Source organism: Orycteropus afer, unplaced genomic scaffold (genome assembly GCF_000298275.1).
Source record: "Orycteropus afer afer isolate SDZICR_OR568_19922 unplaced genomic scaffold, OryAfe1.0 scaffold00042, whole genome shotgun sequence".
NCBI lineage: Eukaryota > Metazoa > Chordata > Mammalia > Tubulidentata > Orycteropodidae > Orycteropus > Orycteropus afer.
In genome coordinates, this window is record NW_006921629.1 from 15,688,499 (window position 1) to 15,707,043 (window position 18,545).

At 35.2% G+C, this 18,545-nt stretch overlaps 1 protein-coding gene across 1 annotated transcript in view; it reads right to left on the minus strand.

Annotated features, from left to right (window-relative positions):
• Nucleotides 1-18,545, minus strand: part of RABEP1 (rabaptin, RAB GTPase binding effector protein 1) — a 138,397-nt gene that overhangs the window by 52,409 nt on the left and 67,443 nt on the right. The window contains exons 3-8 of the mRNA XM_042780495.1: nucleotides 15,299-15,502; nucleotides 12,881-13,041; nucleotides 10,117-10,236; nucleotides 6,580-6,715; nucleotides 3,074-3,252; nucleotides 823-954 (exon numbers count right to left, since the gene is read on the minus strand). Of these exons, the coding sequence (XP_042636429.1) occupies nucleotides 823-954; nucleotides 3,074-3,252; nucleotides 6,580-6,715; nucleotides 10,117-10,236; nucleotides 12,881-13,041; nucleotides 15,299-15,502 (932 nt within the window). The remainder of the gene's footprint in view (nucleotides 1-822; nucleotides 955-3,073; nucleotides 3,253-6,579; nucleotides 6,716-10,116; nucleotides 10,237-12,880; nucleotides 13,042-15,298; nucleotides 15,503-18,545) is intronic.

The window sequence follows — 18,545 nt, forward strand, 5'->3', positions numbered from 1 at the left end:
CTCAAAAGACGAGTAGGATTTCAATACTCAGAAAGGCAGAAGAAGGTAAGCATTCCAAGTAAAGGAATTAACATGGCAGGGGGAGACTGTTGCATAAGACAACTAATTCGTCTAAAACAAAGTCCATATAATGAAGGGCCTCTACTGTCTCAGTGAGGAAATTTATACTTAATTATGTAGGTAGTGGAAGTCAGTGGTAGATTTAAAGTAGGAGAATTGCCTGACTGCAGCTGCGAATTTGGCAGGATGTTGAGGGTGTACTGGAGGGTGTCCTGAAGACAGGAAACCTGGTGAGGAGGCCCCTGCCACACTGTGGGTAAAAGCTGATGAGGCCACAGGAACACCACTTACACAATATTCCCGACACCTGAATGCTCTACCCTACACAATCTGCCAAATTTCATCCACTATTCCCAAGGCTAAAGACCTACTATTACTGGTTAATACTCATGTATGTGCTACAGGGAGCTAAATGTTTCATCACTACATAATTTCTTAAAATGCTCAAAGTATTAACAACATTTATGCTTCATACCAAATAAAGATTTTGCAGGTATTATTTAAAGACTTTTTCTAATGCTTTAATTTTGAGACCACTGATAAAAGAACATCTAATTATTTAAGAGATGGTGAGAGAGACTCCAAGTATTTCAAATAGTGCTACATATAATGCCTTAACAACAGAAGTGAAAATACTGTTTTATCTAATTTTATACTAGCAGCTATGAACTTTCCATGTGAAGAATTTAATTTCTTGAATAAGTAGGCTAAATATCATGACATCTTGTATACAGTGAGATTGAAATAACAGATTCACCATACCTCTTCATTTGATAACTGGGCTGAAGATTCTTCATGTGTTAAAGCACACACTACTGGTATTTTGACTTCTTCCTCAACATCTGGTTTTTTATGATCCTTTCTCTTATTAATTCTTTGCTGTTCATCTTCTTCCTAAAAATTAGGGGAGAAAAATCTATTACCCAGGTAATCTATACTTAATGAGTATAGTTCTTCGGCAATTCTAAATAAACAAGTAAGAAAAAACAGAACTTTGTGATAAAAGAAGGCTAGACACTTAAACTTGGGTGTTTTGTAATCCCATCTAAGGGCCTCTGTTCATGACAAAATGTTTTAAAACCCTAGGCACAAAGTATGAATCCTGGTACAAAGAAGAAATCAGGGAGCAGCTTCCAAGGAAAGTGTACTATGTAAAAGTAAGGCAAAAGACCCCATCTGAAATGATCTAAGAAAGGAGAACTTATACAGAACATTCCTTCTGATTATAGAAAAGAAACAGGAAAAAGTTATTCACATTACACACACATTAGAAACAAGTCAAGATGTAGATGAAATACTAAAGGAGTTAACTTAAGTTGATATAATAATTCATTCAACAAAAATGAATATGGTAGCTTCAATGCTCCCTAACACAGTCTAGTGGGAGGGACAAACACATAAACAATTATAATACTATGCAAAAACAATTACAGATACAATACTAGGCCACTGCACGGTCTATATAAAGAGGGGGAAAAAAAAAGACTAATTTCATCTGAGGAAGCTATGAAAGGGGCCCAAAGGAGGTAACACTTCAGCTGAATCTTGAAAGATCAGATAGATGACTTGCCAGTTGTGAGAAGACAGGCAAGAAGAGTTCCAGGGGGAAAGGCAGCAAGTACCAAGGAACAGAGCATGGAAGAACAGGCATACTCAGTGGGAGAATACAGAGTAACCAAATGTGACTGAAAAGAGGGCAGGCCTAAGGTAAATGAGATACACGGGAGAGGGTGTGGTGGAATCAGACAGAGACTCAGCCCCAGATCTGCCATTTCCTCTCTCAGCCCGTTTTCTACTCTATAAAATACTACTTATTCCCTACTCATATGGAGAGTTTCGCTTTTTGAGAACTGCTTGAAAAAAACCTTTATATATAAAGTCTTAACACAATGCTAGCACCTAGCAAGAGCTCAATAAATGTTAACAAACGCCTGAAATGACTATCTTAGGAGTGTATTCTATTGGGCAGCAATAGAGGTGTGGTTAGATCTGTAATTTAGAATCTAAATCCTATGCTTGTTGTATTCACACATAAATGAGTCAAAATTAAGAGCCATAACAGAAACTGAAAAAGGTTAAAACCGTTTTGAAAAACAAAATCTAACTTAAGTACATAAGGCAATTTAAAGTATTAAAGTATCACAGAAAGGCAATGAATGAACACTTCTAGGTAAGCTATCTCAGGGAATATTTGCATATGTATATATATGTATATGGTATAAATATATTAGGATTTAGCTGCAACACTGTTTGAAATAACAACAACAACAACAAAATCTAGATGTCCACTACCAGAAGGGTTAAATCAATCATGTATCTCCATATTACTAGTAATACCCAAGACAACGCTTAGGGGAAAAATAAATTATAGCATAAATACTTATAGTATGATACAATTTGTATGAAAGAAACAAGTTGAGCCTAAAATTTACACTTATAAACACTTAGAAATGGTCTGGAAGTCTACCCATCAAACTGATAATAGGGCTCCTCCTGAGAAGTGTGGGAGACGTCAAAGACTTTCACTTTAGCTTTATTTAAAACATTTTTTTTCTTAAATATTAGGATGTATTTGAGTATTAATTATGGAAAAATTAATTTTTAAAAAAGACGAGGAGGAAAGAGGACCTCAGGTATGCAGCACTCCAGACACCGGCCCTTTCACGTTACTCCCTCTCCACGCCCATGCTGCCACCTTCTGATGAGGCTTTTAGACCAATGTCACAAATAACTGGGCCTAGATTTACATATACTATAGAAAACAATTTCTTGGAAATAGGCACTCCTGCATCCTACAGTCTCTGAAGAAAATAATTTCTAAATCGTTTTTCCCCCCAAACAAGTCCATTTCTAAAACTGAAAAACAAAATCCCTTAAATGCAGCTATTGTGTTTTTTAAAATGGCATAAATTGCCTTGTTTCAGCTTAAGTCAATCTCTAATACAGTCATGGGGGAATGGTGGGGGGTTACACTATTAATGAAGTAAGCAAGTCCTACAAAACCGCCATTCACCTGATCTTTCTTCTTCATTTCTTCAACTTGTCGGAGCTGTTCTGAAGTTAGCACAATTTCCATTCGCTGCATGTCCCTCATTAGCAAACGCTGAGATTCCAAAAACTGGTCATTGGCCTTCTGCCACGTGTGTTTTAACTGGTTGTGTTGTTGTCGTTCTTGCTCCAAGAGGTGGCAAACTGTTTAGGAACCCCCACAATCAAAAACACTGAATTTTAATGGTAGGCAATTTCTTTAACATAGGGCTACTAGACTAGGTGTGGCCAATGGTTCAATCTGTCTGGAATTCTGCCTCTAACTGGCACCAAGGGATAACTTGTAGGTGGACATGGCAACTGTCCCCACACCATCTCTCTAAAGCAGTCTCCCAAAGTGTACTTCTTAGAACACGTGCAAAAAGATCTCTGTACGCCGTAAGTTTTATAAAGTCTGAGTTAAATAAATTTTTAAGAATTCTTTAGGGCAGGGCTTTGAGCTCAGGAGCTCAGTCTTATGTTGTCTTAGAGGTAATGCAACAAAAATGCAACACACTGCTGTGGAGTCAGATCCAACTCATAGCGACCCCTCTTTGGGTTTCTGAGGCAATATCACTATGGAAGTAGATTGCCCAACCTCCCTTCCGAGGAGTGGCTGGTGGTTTGAACCACCAGCCTTCTGGTTAACAGTCAAATGCCTTAGGCACGGGGCCACCAGAGCTCCCCTCTTAGGTGTAGAGGAATGATATATATTTCCCAAATTTATTTCACTAGAAAACTTCCTCTCCACAGAGCAATTCACACAAGTGTTCTAGGGAATATACTTTGCGAAACACTGCTCTAAAGACCAAAATACAGCAGACACTCCTGCCTTTAATACATTCTGATAAACCTGTCATCCAGGAATCATTGAGTCTATTTAGTGCTGGCCTCTCAGGATAAGTCAAAGAATCTTTGTAAAATCTTTGTCTTATTGATATTTATCAAGTCAAATCATGTTCTACTGAAAGAGTGGGTAGCATCCTCTATCCAGCCCATCTACCCAGCCATCCAAGCCAGAAACCTAAGAGACATTTAACTTATACTTCTGACTTTTCCTCACCCAACACACGTGACAGAGGCCTCTAATTCTACTTCCTTGCAGTATGACGCAGCTATCTCCTGGCTTCTGCCTTAAAACTTAGACAACTACAACAGTCGTCCTTTTTTCTTTCTTCCTGCAATCAGACCTATCCTCTCTATTCTATCCTCCAAGCTGCGTCAAACTGAACTTTGTGAAATGCTAAACTCATCTTCTCACTCTCCAGTTTAAAACCCTTCACAGAAGCCAGACACGAGTCATATGACCCTACTTATATGAAATGTCCACAACAGGCAATCCATAGAAACAGAAAGTAGATTAGTGGTTGCCAAGGGCTTAGGGGAGGAGAAGAATAGGGTTAATTGTGAGTGTTAATGGATACAGAGTTTCTTTTAGGGGTAATGAAAATATTCGGGAATTAGATATTGGTGATGATGCACACTTCATAGATATATTAAAACCATCAAATTATACACTCCTTGAAAGGGTGAATTTCATGGCATGTGAATTATATCTCAATAAAGCATCCACTTAAAACAAGCAAACAAAAACCTTCAGAAGTTCCTTACTGCCTACCTGATAAAGTTCAAAATCCTTAGCATAAGGTCTCCATGATCTGGCCCATGCTTAACCTGTCCTATCTCACATTTGTCCCATTGCTTCTTGCATCCCAGTTGTGCTGAACTACTTTCTTACACTTCCTACCTTGTTATGTCATACTCATCTTTTACTGCCTGGCAAATACCTACCCATCTTTCAACACTCCATCTATGAACAAGTTCTTTAAAGAAGACTTATCTGTTCCTAGGACAAAAGAATTAACCACTCTTCATCTGTGGCACTACTGCATCCTAACATACAACCAAGCATAACACCTGTAATATGCAATTGCAGTAACTTGACTGCATATCTAATTCCCCCAATTGAAGCTCTAAATTACACTGCTGCTCAATTTTTATCTGTCTTCTTTTTGATGCTGAGTGCTTCAGTGTGGATACAACATCCACCTTCCTTATTTTAATTAATCTTCTCAGATATTTTTTTCAGGTATATTATGAAGGCTTGATAGCATCAGTGACTTACACGTTGTTGGGGCACACAGATGAAATAGAAATTCCTGTTTCTCTCAGATACCCTTTCAGAGTTTGGGTATCTTTGTGACTGCAACACCACAGCTGAAAACTGTTTCTTAAAGATCAAAGACCCCCTCAGAGTCTGAATTACTTTCATAACTTTGTGAAATTCTTCTATAGCACTGTCACTTCAACTTTCCACTATTGGAAAAAATTAACTCATATGCAAACCTAAATTATTTATGGAATAACTATAATCTTCCACATTTTATAAACTTAAAATTAATCACTCTAAGGGCTCACCACAGTCCTAATCCTGTATATTAAATATGAACTAGTGTAACATGCATCAGTGTAAGATTTCAAGGGGTCCATCATTTGGATGAGGAAAAAAATTACAACTTTGTTTTCACTAACTCTAACTAAAATTTAGCATTGCCTTCAATTATAAATCTTAGGCAACAAATCCTAGTAGTATGACAATACCTATGGCTTTGTCACCAACAGAAATGAGGTATTTTCCTATCTCATTATAGTTGTTGCATATATTTTAACATATCATTTATGTCCACCACTACTTCAAAATTACACTAATTATCAGATCTGCTGCTAGACCTTGTATTAATGCATTAATTAAAAAAGCACATTTATTATTATATCATAAGTTTGGAGTTTTTTTATATTTTAGTTTTTTATAGTACAATTGTTTTAAAATTCTATGTACTGTATTTTAATTTATATATTTAAAAAAACACTATTCTGAGAAGGCTTCACAAGACTGTCAAAGAAGTCTGTGATCCAAAAAGGGTAAGAACTCAGCTACACAGGAATCACTAGAAGCGCTGAAAAACAAACGTCTGTTTTTATCTTAATGGAGAAAGGATGAGCCTTCTTCCCCTGTCCCCAGGACAGAGTCAATTTCTGCATCACTCTGCTTCCAGGCTAGTGAAATCACAATTATTGCCTAAAAACAGGGGTTTTATGTAAGGACACCAGGATACACTGCCTGCCCTCTAGACAACCCTCACTTCTGGTAATACCATTTCTATCAAAATGGGTATGGAGCACTATAAGCAGAAATTCCTGCCCCATTATCTTTCTGCCCAGGGCTCATGCTTTGTAAAGTTATTACTGGGATCCTGGAAGAAAGAGAAGCCATTAACAACCTCAATTATCTTTAGTAATGTTCACAATTTCAGCTTTTCATGACAACAGTCAAACCAACTGCAAAGCATAAACTGAATCACTAACATTCTGAATTGGTATTATTTGGGGATTTGTTACAGTTATTAATCACTATCCATTTTACTTACATAGTTCTCTTACAGACTGAGATTACTTATATTATAGATATTTACCTAAGAACATATTATTTACCTTCATGCAACTCTTTCCGCAGTTTCTCAGCATCTTCCTGTAGAACCGATTTTTGAGTATTCAATACAGCTACATACATCTCTAAGTCAGTCCTACATGATTTCTCGGCCTCCAGATAATGATTCAGTTCTTTAACCTACAAACAAAATGCAATGCTATTAAACTGAAACTAACAACAATTTCTATCTTAGCTATGATGGTAAATTCTGACTGTGCCTTGCATTTATATTTACATAAATTTATATGTATAAAAAATTAGCATTTATAATTTCTAGTATAAAACAAACACATATTTACTATGGGAAAAATAATGTAGTTAAATAGCAAACATTATTCATAATTACATCACCCAGAGTTAATATAAAATTAAGATATTACATAAAACAATTTTGTACCTTGCTTTCCAAACAGGTAGCTCCAAGTGGCATTCCCAAAACAATACATATTTATACACAGTTACACAAGGCATGATTTTTTTTTTAAACCTAATTTCTAAGGATAAAAATGGTACCAAAGTCTTATAAGTTTGCTTTTCTTTGATTTTTGGCGCAGTAATTCCAAATGCCTTGTATTTATAAAAAGAGACATTTCCACACATATCTCTTCATAGAAGAACTAAGAGTCATGAGAGAAAATAAATACTAGTCTCTGATTGTGATGAATACAAATCTGAAGGCAAGTGCAGAATACTTATAAAAATTATGTTTTTTTTTTAAAAAAAGCTAAATCTGTTGAATGCTTAACTATAAAACTCATAATATTAACAATACAGTCTAATATTTAAAATAGTTACACCCAGAATTAAATGCAGTCCTGCCTCCCAAAATCCAGGATTATACAATTACTTGTTTTACCCAGTCTTACAAAATGTTCATCCTAAATTTTGGCCATTTAGTTAACTTTCAAGTCTTTCAACTCGTTATGTCTAATTTCACATTCAAGGTCATTTTCATACCTTTTATCTTCCTACTTCTTCAAACTTGAAATTGCTGGATTATCTGTTTTCAGTTATCTTTATTCCTAGACCATTAATACAATATATTTGTGCTGGTCAGGAACTAAAATGAGTACTTATTTAAACTGTCACCTGATACTTCCCTAGAGGCTATCAGCCAACCAAAAAGATGCTAACAGGCGTGACAAAGTGCTGACTATTGTGAGGTACTTTCTCTGTAATCTGCGGAGGGTAATAATTCAGTTGATAAGTAATAGAATCAATATAGCAGATATAAAATAATGGTTTATAACCACTAATTTTATAAGTTACTAGTTGTATAAATGTTTAGTTCAGTTGATAGTAATGGTAAGCCTTCTAGATGTTCACTATTAATTTTTGATGTTCACTGTAGGCTTGAAAAATAACTTTTATGCTTTTGAATTGTGGTGTTAGCAAAGAATATTGAAAATACCACAGACTGCCAGAAGAACAAACAAATGTGTCCTGGAAGAAGTGCAATCAGAATGCTCCCTGGAAGCGAGAATGGCCAGACTTCATCTCAACCTACTTTGGTCATGTGGTCAGAAGGGACCATTCCCTAGAGAAGGACAGCATGTGTGGTAAAGTGCGAGGTCAGCGAAAAAGGGGAAGACCCTCAACAAGATAGATTGAACAGTGGCTGCCATGATGGGTTCAACTACAGCAAGGATTGTGAGGATGGTGCACACTGGGCATTGTTTCACTCTGTTGTATACAGGGTCGCTATGAATTGGAGGTGACTAGATAGCACCTAACAACAACATCATTAGCTTATTGAGTATTTAAATTTATCAAATGCCTTTCTGAACCCAAGATGTATGTATTGCTCTTTTCCTACAACATTTTTATATGGTACATTACAATACAAGGTATCCTGTTAATACACCATTCTCAAATTCCTGAGAATAAACATACTTGGTCATAATGTTTTTTTTTTTTTTTTTTAAACTACTGAACATTTTTTATTCTTATTCCTAAGTGGGAGCTCTGGTAGCATAGTGCCTAAGGCACTCGATTGCTAACCAGAAGGCTGGCGGTTCAAACCCACCAGCCACTCCTCGGAAGGAAGATGGGGCAATCTACTTCCGTAGTGATACTGCCTCGGAAACCCAAGGAGGGGTCGCTATGAGTGGGGTCCGACTTGATGGCACATAACAACAACAACATTCCTAAGTGAGACAGATCTAGTACTTTCTTTTCTTATGCTACCTTTCTGTTTTTTAAGGAGGTTATACTAGTCTCATAAAATGAATTAGAGAGCTTTGCCTCTTTTATATTCTCTCATACGGTTTGTAAAATACAAGAATTGTTTCTTCTTGAAGGTTTGGTAAAACATGCCAACAAAACCAACCAACTGAGTCTTTTGGAAGAGAGAAGACATGAGAGAGGAAGACTGTGACTTCAGATTTACTTTCTTTAATGGTCATTAACTGCTTTAGCTTTCCCACTTTATCTCAAGGTAATTTTAGCTATGTATCTTTTATTAGAAAAATTTTCATCTATTTTCAAATTTATTGGTGTGACACTATTCATCATATTTATTATTTTTAAGTCTCTATTGTATAAAATATAGCCTGCAGGGTTCTGTGTCTATTACATCTAGATATTTAATTAGATTGTTCAAAACTTCTATATCCCTACTAGTATCTTTTCCTGTTTGCACTATCAGTTGCTAAAAGTCAGTTCAAATCTCCTACTATAATTGTGAATGTAATTTCTCCTTATAGCTATCACTTTCCAGTTCACTTATTTCAAGGCTATGTAAGATGCATTCAAGTATATAATTATCATCTTTTTTATTTTATTAGTGGGGTCCCTCTTTATCTCAAATGATCATTTTTTCCCTTAAATCCTGTTTGATATTTCAACTGCTATATCTGCTTTCTTTTAGAGAGTATTTACATCGTATCTTTATCTATCCTTTTATCTTCAAACTCACCTTGTAGTTTATTTTAGGTGTATCTGTTGTAAGCAATATAAAGTCAGATTTTTTAAAAAAATACACTCTAATAATCTCTTACAGTAACTATCAGTTTACACTTACTCTGGTTATAGACAGATTCCCATTTATTTCTATACTATATTAAGCTTTTTACTATCTTTTTTCATTACTTTTTTCTTCCTTTCCTGCCTTCTTTTAATTATTAAAAATTTCAAGCTTCCTTTTGTATTCCCTCTTCTGTGTCTTTATGGCCAACAAAATCCAGGCATACTATGGCTACACCTTACCTACATCAATTCTGGGACAGCTTCAAAATACAAGGTTAACTTTGAAAAAGCTTATTTTCTTCATAAGATAAGGAATGAGCTCAGGTCTCATTTTGATAAGAAAATAAACACTAATTTTGTGACAAAGCAGCACAAACATCATTACTGTGATTATTTAAAATACCCCAAGGGCAAAATAATCTAAAAGCAGTTATTTCCATTTCAATGAAAGCAAGATGCTTAAGATGCATATAGTCTTTGAATAGTATTTCCTCCTTAGTAATTATAATATTACTCATGGCATTAGGGCAGAATCTTGGGTTTCAAGCAAATCCGTTAAAATATTTCACAACCTTTGAGGCCTCCAGTTCTTTAATCTTCTCTTCAGCCTCTGTCAATTTATCTTTCAAAGCTGCAATTTCCTTCTCCATGGGCATCACAACAGACCGAAGTTTTTCAGCATCCTCTTGGGCCTGTGGTTAAAAAGAATTAAATGCTGCAACCCAGTGATTTATTGTTTTTCCAGGAAATATTGACCTGCCCATTAGCTAAAAATTACTTTGATAAAAACTCTTCTAGGCTTTATACTAGCATTCACAAAACTGAATTAAGTATAACTTTTTAAATCTTGTATTACTTTGAATTTCAAGTCATAATCACAATTTCCCAAAACATTCCATTTAGAATTTGGTAATTCACTGTGATAAATTTTTGAATTAAGTTTTTAATCAATTTTAATTAATTGAGTCAAAAAGTGTCCCATATGTAAAATGAAATATTCATAATAAATCTTTTAATTTTTTTACAATACCTGATTAGTAAGCTAATGAGACCATAATTTCTTATAAATACTGAAAAAAACTATTCTTTAACACAAAAAAATAGAACATACATTCTAAACTGTCTGAAAATATCTTGCTATAAAAGACTTCTAATCAATTAAACAAAGTACTTTAACTCTTATTTTTACTTAATATTTAAATGAAATAAACCCCAAAAAATAACCTCTAAAACTATCATACTGTTTTCTATCCTTCATCCTAAAAAGCATGGATTAAAACAATTTTCATAAAGTAGTAAACTGGTAAGAAATTAATTTTCATTCATCACACACACATACACAGAAACAAAAGCAGACTCAAGAAGTTGGCTATTTTCCTTCTAGTGAAAATGAAAATTAATTTGTTTACTGAATTCACATGAACTTAAACTTAATTTTAAATAGTTATTTAGGAAAGGGGAAATATATATGACCAAATATGAGTGGGGATTTAAAAAATAAAAAATTTTAAAAATCCCTCAGAAAAGAGGGATTCACTTTGTTTCCCAGACTTTTCATTTCATCACATCAAAGTCATTTCATCATTTATTTTGACCTAAGTCTCATTTCGAAAGCACATGTTAGCTTAAAATATCTTCATTCAAGGACAAAGGTCACCTGATAAAAATCACCAGGAAAAAGGAAAAAAGAGGCATATAACATAGACTGAGTATTTATTAATGCAAATGTGACCTTACAATTCCAATGCTGGATGTCACTGTAAACAAAACTTTTAAAGATCACTTTAAAAAATAACAGTGAGGTCATAGAAAACAAGGAAAATAGAAAAAACTATCACAGCCAAGAGATGCCTATAAGGAGGTAAGACAACTAAACGCAGTGTGGTATATTGGATGGACTCCGGGAACAAAAATTAAAAAAGGGCATGAGGTGAAAACTAAGGAAATCTGAATGCAAAGAATGGATTTTAGTTCATAATAATGAATCAATATTGGTCCACTAGTCGTGACAAATGTTCCATACTAATATGTTAATTATAGGAGAAACTGGATGTGGACTATATGGGACTGTATATTTGTGACTATCTTTGCAATTCCCTGTAAATCAAAAACTATCTTTAAAAAATAGTTCATTTTTTAAAATAAAAATAAATTTTAAAAATGGCAGATTACGCAAATCATGAATATATCAGAGAAACGAGAAAACAACTATTCTCATGTACTTGTGGCGTGGATTAGACTGCCAGTGAAAGCATCAAATATGAATCCATCTCAAACAACTTAGAGAGACGTGAAGGTTATGTGCTCAGTGTAAATGCATTAAATGGCAAAGTGACTCCTGATAATGTAGAGATTGTCAGATGCCTGAAGAACCTAAATTTCAATCTTTTTCTGAAATGAGAGAATGGGAAAAAAAAAATTTCTCAGTGTTCAAGCTTTTGTTTTGGGTGTTGATTCTTAGATGGTTTTCACACTAAAAAAGCTAATTAAATAACCTCCTGAATATGTAACAGCAGTCCATATAGGAAGCAAGAATTAAGAACCAAGGATTATGACTAATACAAATGAAAATTAAAAATACTCAATTGTTTTATATGTGATTTTAAATATATGTATGTATATAAACTTAAAATTTACAAGTTTAAATAATCAAACTGACCAAAAAGCTTTTAAAATTTATTAATGGGAAAATGACTCATGTTATATTTAGTTGACATATGTTTAAGCATAACAGGGTATGCTCAGGGATAATATGTGGTACATCTGTCACACAGAAACAAAGATATGTTTAGAAGAAAAAAAAAGGAAAACTAACATTTATTCGGAAGCTTTTGTTTAGCCTCAATCACCAAGCAGTAACACTCAATAACAGATATTTATTGAGCACTCAAGGCATTTAGAACACCCAGGTCAACAAGACTCCTGCCCTCAGGGAGCTTACATTCTAGCAAGAAGAGAAAGGCAGGAAATAATAAACATAATAAGTAGGTGTATATTGTAATGACATACGTGCTATCAGAAAAGAAAAACTGGAGCAGGGTAAAGGAGATCAGAGCACAGGACAGAGGTGGGCAGGTTGCTATGTTAAACAGGGCATTCAGGATAAGCCACATGACATGGTAACATGTGATCAAAGTTTTGAAGAAGGTGAGGGAGTAAACCATAGATATACCTGAGGGAAAAGCCATCAAATTAACTGGTAATATATTTAGGTCTGTGTCCAGATAACTCTTCTAAGCAAAAACATAAATACACAATTTCAATTACAACAGTAATATTAAAGCACTTTGCATCTTGGATTCAAATATTTCTACAGATGATTGCATTCCTTCATACCTTTTTCATTTCATTTTCTAAATTTTCCTCCTCTTGACCTTCAGAAAGCCTTCTCCTTAAATCAGCTATTTCCCTCTCTGCAGATTCGCGATACTGTGCCCACTGTGTTCGCTCCTGCTCCAGCCTAAGGTGGAACTGATGCTCATAGTCACGAACTGTTTCTATAAAACATCACCAAATATTTCATATCTAAGCATTATGAAACAAATGTTCTGGTACTCTAACATTTAAAAAGTAGTTATATAAAGAGCTTATGACTAATTTCTGGAATTTTTTTAAATTTACTTAAATGCTAAAATTTCTAGTTCTCATGATATGTCATATATTATTTTACAGATGAGAAAAACTTAGGAAAGGTTAAATAATTTGGCTAATATCTCATAATCAGAAAGAAGCAGAGCTAGAATTCTAACCTAAGGCCAACTCTAAACTCTTTATTCTTAAAAACCACACTATGGCTCCCAAGACAAATAAAATGTGACAGCCTATTCCAACTACCTCAAATAGTGAGAAAATGTATATATTTCTAAAATATTTTACTCTAACCCAAGATTCTAAACCAAGATAAATTCTAGGAACTCTTTACAAAATACCTTTCTCTTTAATATAATTTAAAAACATGTGACAGACACTGCTAGTTGCCCATTAATATCCACTCCTTCTTATTTATTAACAAACCCCATTTTTGTTTCAGAAGTATGTCCAGTTAAAAAAAAACTACATTGTTTCCAGTTTCCTTTACAGTTATGGGTAACCACATACTTATGACCTATATAATGTTAGGAGCGTGTATGCGAGAGATTTTGAGAAAACTTTTGATTTTTGATGCAGATTGGAGAAGGAGCAGCCACGAGGCAAGAATGAAGATGAAACCCATATGCTAAGGACCAAGGAACAGACAGAATGTCCAAGCCTGGGACACAAAACCATTATACCTTCCTCAAAACAAACTACTGTTTAGTAAGTCATTATAGTGGCACAATGCCTAAAGCATTTGATTGTTAACCAGATGGTTGGGAGTTCAAGCTCACCAGCTGCTCAACAGAAGGAACAAGAGGCAATCTACCTCCATAAAGATTTACCACCCTAGAAACCCAACTAGGGGTCGCTATGAGTCAGGATCAACTCAATGGCAATGAATTTGGTGTTTTTTGGTTTTATAATCTGATTTGTCCTATGAGGCCTAAGTATTCCCTAAGTAAAAATCACAAACTCAGAAAGAGGACTTTGATTGGGCTAGCCTTACCTGCCTTCTTCCAAAACATATTAAGTCAGAAAATGACACACAAATATGGAAATGGGAAAAAAATCACCACTATTTCACATTTATCATATTAACTAATTCCAGGAACTCAAAGATACAGGGGTAACTGCCTTTCCCAATCATTTTCTCAGAAATATGGGAAGCAACTAAGCACAAGTGCTAACATGAGAAAGAGAATAAACTATAGGCAGCCCCTGACTTAAGCTGGGGTTCCCTTCTGATGACCCTGTCGTACGTTGGTTTTGACATAAATTGAATAACTCTTTTTAAAATTTGTTTTTTGTTATTATTGCCTTTTATTATCAGTATATTTATAAATTTCATTTTTATTTGTCTTCAGGGGTTGCAAACATTACATATAAAATTACAGATATGATGACATCAGCAAATTACATGCTGCAACATTGTATGCAGTACATATTACTAACAGTAAGATATACAAAACAAAAACTTGTAACTCAAATACATCTTAAGTCCGGACCACCTGTACTAGTCTTCCTTTAGACGAAGAGTTACAAGCTGGCAACCCATAAAAGCCTCTTCTCTCCCATAGAAGGCAGTTCTTTTTCAAACTTAAAAAATTTCACATTAAAAAAAAAATCTGGAAGATACAGCAACACTGGACTGGAACAGCAATAACTGGCTGGAGGTTATATATATATATATATATATATATATATATATATACACACACACACACACACACACACATATACATTGTAACATCATCTTGAGCACACCCTTGTTCAGCTCACTTCCCATGCCCATCCAGCTTTATTTACTGACATTACATGCCTGACTCTTATATAGGAATATCCCTATCTTGAGCCCTGCTTTAAATGTTATTTAATCTGTAACACTCTCATTATAACACCTCATTATTAAATCCGCTAAAGATACAGATGCTATATCCATTTGCATTATCACTGGCTTCCCCTTTATCTGATGAAGATGATAATACATCTTGAAGATGATCGTACAGAAAGCCACAAATGAAAACTCAGGATGTTATTTTAGGACCCTCTGAAAATGTTCAATTGATCCTAATGATTGAAATATTTTTAATGATTAAAAATTTCAAACATTAGACTCCATTATCTTTGAAAATCATAAATTAGGGCTAAAAATTCAACATGGATCCTTTTGGCCTTTACCTTTCATAACAGCCTGAAGTGAAGCAACTTCTTCCCTCCACTGTCTTTTCACTTCATCTATAGCTTCTTGCTTGGTGTTCTCAGAGACCGTAGCAATGGCCTTGATATTCTCCATCTCTGCTTGAGCTTCCCACAGCTGTGTCCGAAGGTGTCCCAAATCATCTTGTGCAGCTTGTAACACTGCATTTTGCCTCTTCAGATCCTCTGGGGAAAAAAGTAAAAGCATTAATGCTAACATTCTAATGAAAAAATTAGGTTTTAAATATAAAAATGTTAACTTAGAAAATGATATCAATTTAACTGAGGTGAGACTTATGGAATGCTGCGTATCACAAATCAATTAATTATTAACTACCTAATAATATAAGCAGTCCGTGGGTGGTGCAAACAGTTAAGTGTTCAGCTACAGTTTGAATCCACCCAGAGTTGCCATGGGAAAAAGGCCTGTGGGTCTACTTCTAAAAAACCAGCCACTGAAAACCCTACAGAGTAAGGTTCTACCCTGAAACACATGGGGTCACCATGAGTCAGAATCAAATTGATAGCAACTGGCTGGGTTTTGGATTAGATCTAAGAACAAAGTTGTTAAAGCCATAGTTTTAAAGCTTAATTTAGGCTCTTCCATTCATTAAGTGACCTTGGTCAAGTTATTTAACCTCTCTGCCTTCAGTTTCCACATCTGTAAAATGGGGATAGAAATACTCACCACACAATTTGCTTAAGGTAAGATAATTTATTGTAAATACTTAGTAGAGTACACTCAAAAAAAAAAAAAACACCAAACTCACTGCCATCGGGTTGGTTCCGACTCATAGCGACCCCTCCTTGGGTTTCCGAGGCAGTATCACTACGGAAGTAGGATTGCCCAATCTTCCTTCCCAGGAGTGGCTGGTGGGTCTGAACTGCCAGCCTTCTGGTTAGCAGTCAATGCCTTAGGCACTAGGCCACCAGAGCTCCCACAGTACACTCAAGAAATGGTAAATAGAACAAAAGAGAAAGCCAGACCACATACAGACTAGATCCAGGTTCTTTAAAATTAGGATTAATTTATCAGCTTCTCCTTACCATTTCTTAAAAACTAAGTTGATTTGATTAGCCTACTACACAATTTAAGTCTAGGTGGGATACACCTTAGGCCAAACTGTCTTCCAAAAAGATGAACCTACCAACATTATAGTGTATAGAGGTCAGCTTGTTTTTCCAAATCCTTACCCACAATTACTATTTTCTTTTTTTTTTTTCAAATTCTTGCCAACATCATGGGTGGAAAATGCTCATCATTTTAATCTACAATTTCTTGATTAATATTGAATCTGAGTACCTTTTCAAACATTTAATAATGATCTGTATTTCTTCTTTGGTGATATCCTTCACCCATGTTTCTAGTGAATTCTATTTTTCTTCTGATTTAGAAGAGCATTTTATATAGCCTGGATATTAACTGTTTCTTCTCCTGCAAAAGTTTTCCCAGTCAGCTGCTATTTGTCTAACTTCTCTTTTGTATCTATGCCATACAGAAGTAACATAATATTTATACAGAAAAACTTCATGCCTGCAAAATCATCAATTTCCTTTATAGAGCATGATAACTAAGCCAAACTGGCCATTAAAATAACTAGAGATCAATCAAGCTACTATTAACCAAGCTGTGTGACTTTAAGGGAAACATGAGATCATCAGCCCTCAGTTTTCTCATCAGGAAAGCAGCAACATCTCCGCAAAAATTTCTTACTTGTAAAAATAAAAGAAATTTTAAAAGGTATGCAGAGAATTATTATCATCAAACAATTACAGAAATCAACAATTTGGTAGTCTAAGTCAGAGGAAAAAACCTAGCTATGCTAATTATAGTCAGTTAAGAAATCTTTCCTCTCTCAACATCAGTTTCACATCATTTCCCACCACTATTAAAATTTTGACACAGTCTTAACATTAATTGCAGAAAGATCTAAAATGCCTTAAAGGAAAGATAAATACCTAAGAAACCATGATTGGCATGTGCTTCAGACCAACCCGGAAACTGAATAAAGACATACACACATGAAACCACAAGGAAAAGCATGTGTGTTTATGCATGCCTAAGGCACTGGACTGCTAACCAGAGGGCTGGTGGTTCAAACCCACCAGCAACTCCTCAGAAGGAAGATGGGGCAATCTACTTCCGTAGTGATACTGCCTCGGAAACCCAAGGAGGGGTAGCTATGAGTCGGTCGGACTCGAGGGCACATAACAACAACAACAAATATTCTGAGTATCTGGTAAAATATAAAAAGAAATAGCTTTATTTCTGGGATCCTTTATTCATTTTTGGGAACTCCAATTTAATCAAGGCTCAAATTTATATACTTAACACTGCCACATACCAATTATCCCTGCTATCTTTGATTTATTCAAAATTATTCTTCACAGTATATGGATTACACCTCAATATAAAGAAAACAAAAATCCTCACAATGGGACCAATAAGCAGCATCACGATAAATGGACAAATACTGAAGTTGTCAAAGACTTCATATTACTTGATTCTACAATCAACACCAATGGAAGGAGCAGTCAAGATATCAGACGTCATATAGCATTGGGCAAATCTGCTGCAAAGGACCACTTTCAAGTGCTGAAGAGCAAAGATGTTTCCTTGAAGACTAAGGTGCACTTGACGCAAGTCATGGTATTTTCAATTGCCTCATATGCATGGGAGAGCTGGACAATGAAAAAAGAAGACTGAAGAAAGAATCAATGCTTTTGAGTTGTGGTGTTGGCGAAGAATGCTGAAAGTACCACAGATTGCTAAAAGAACTAACAAATCTGTCCTGGAAGAGGTGCAGCCAGAATGCTCCTTGGAAGTGAGAATAGCCAGACTTCGTCTCACCTACTTTGTTCATGTTGTTAAGAAGGCACCATTTCCTGGAGAACGATATCATGCTCGGCAAAGGGGAGGGACAGCAAAAAAGGGGAAGGTTCTCAACAAAATGGACTGACACAGTGGCTGCAACGATGGGCTCAGGTTTAGCAAAGATCATGGGGCTGGCAAAGGACCCGGCAGTGTTTCATTCTGTTGTACATGAGGTTGCTATGAGTCAGAGACAACTTGACCACACCTAACAACACTATTCTTCACAGCTGTTTGCTACTGTGTTGTCACCACAAACATAAATAATGTAAACATCAAACCTAAATGGTAGTCTTTGGCATGTTTTCACACAAAGTTACAAGTGGCATACAAAGCTTGTTGTTGTTGTTATGTGCC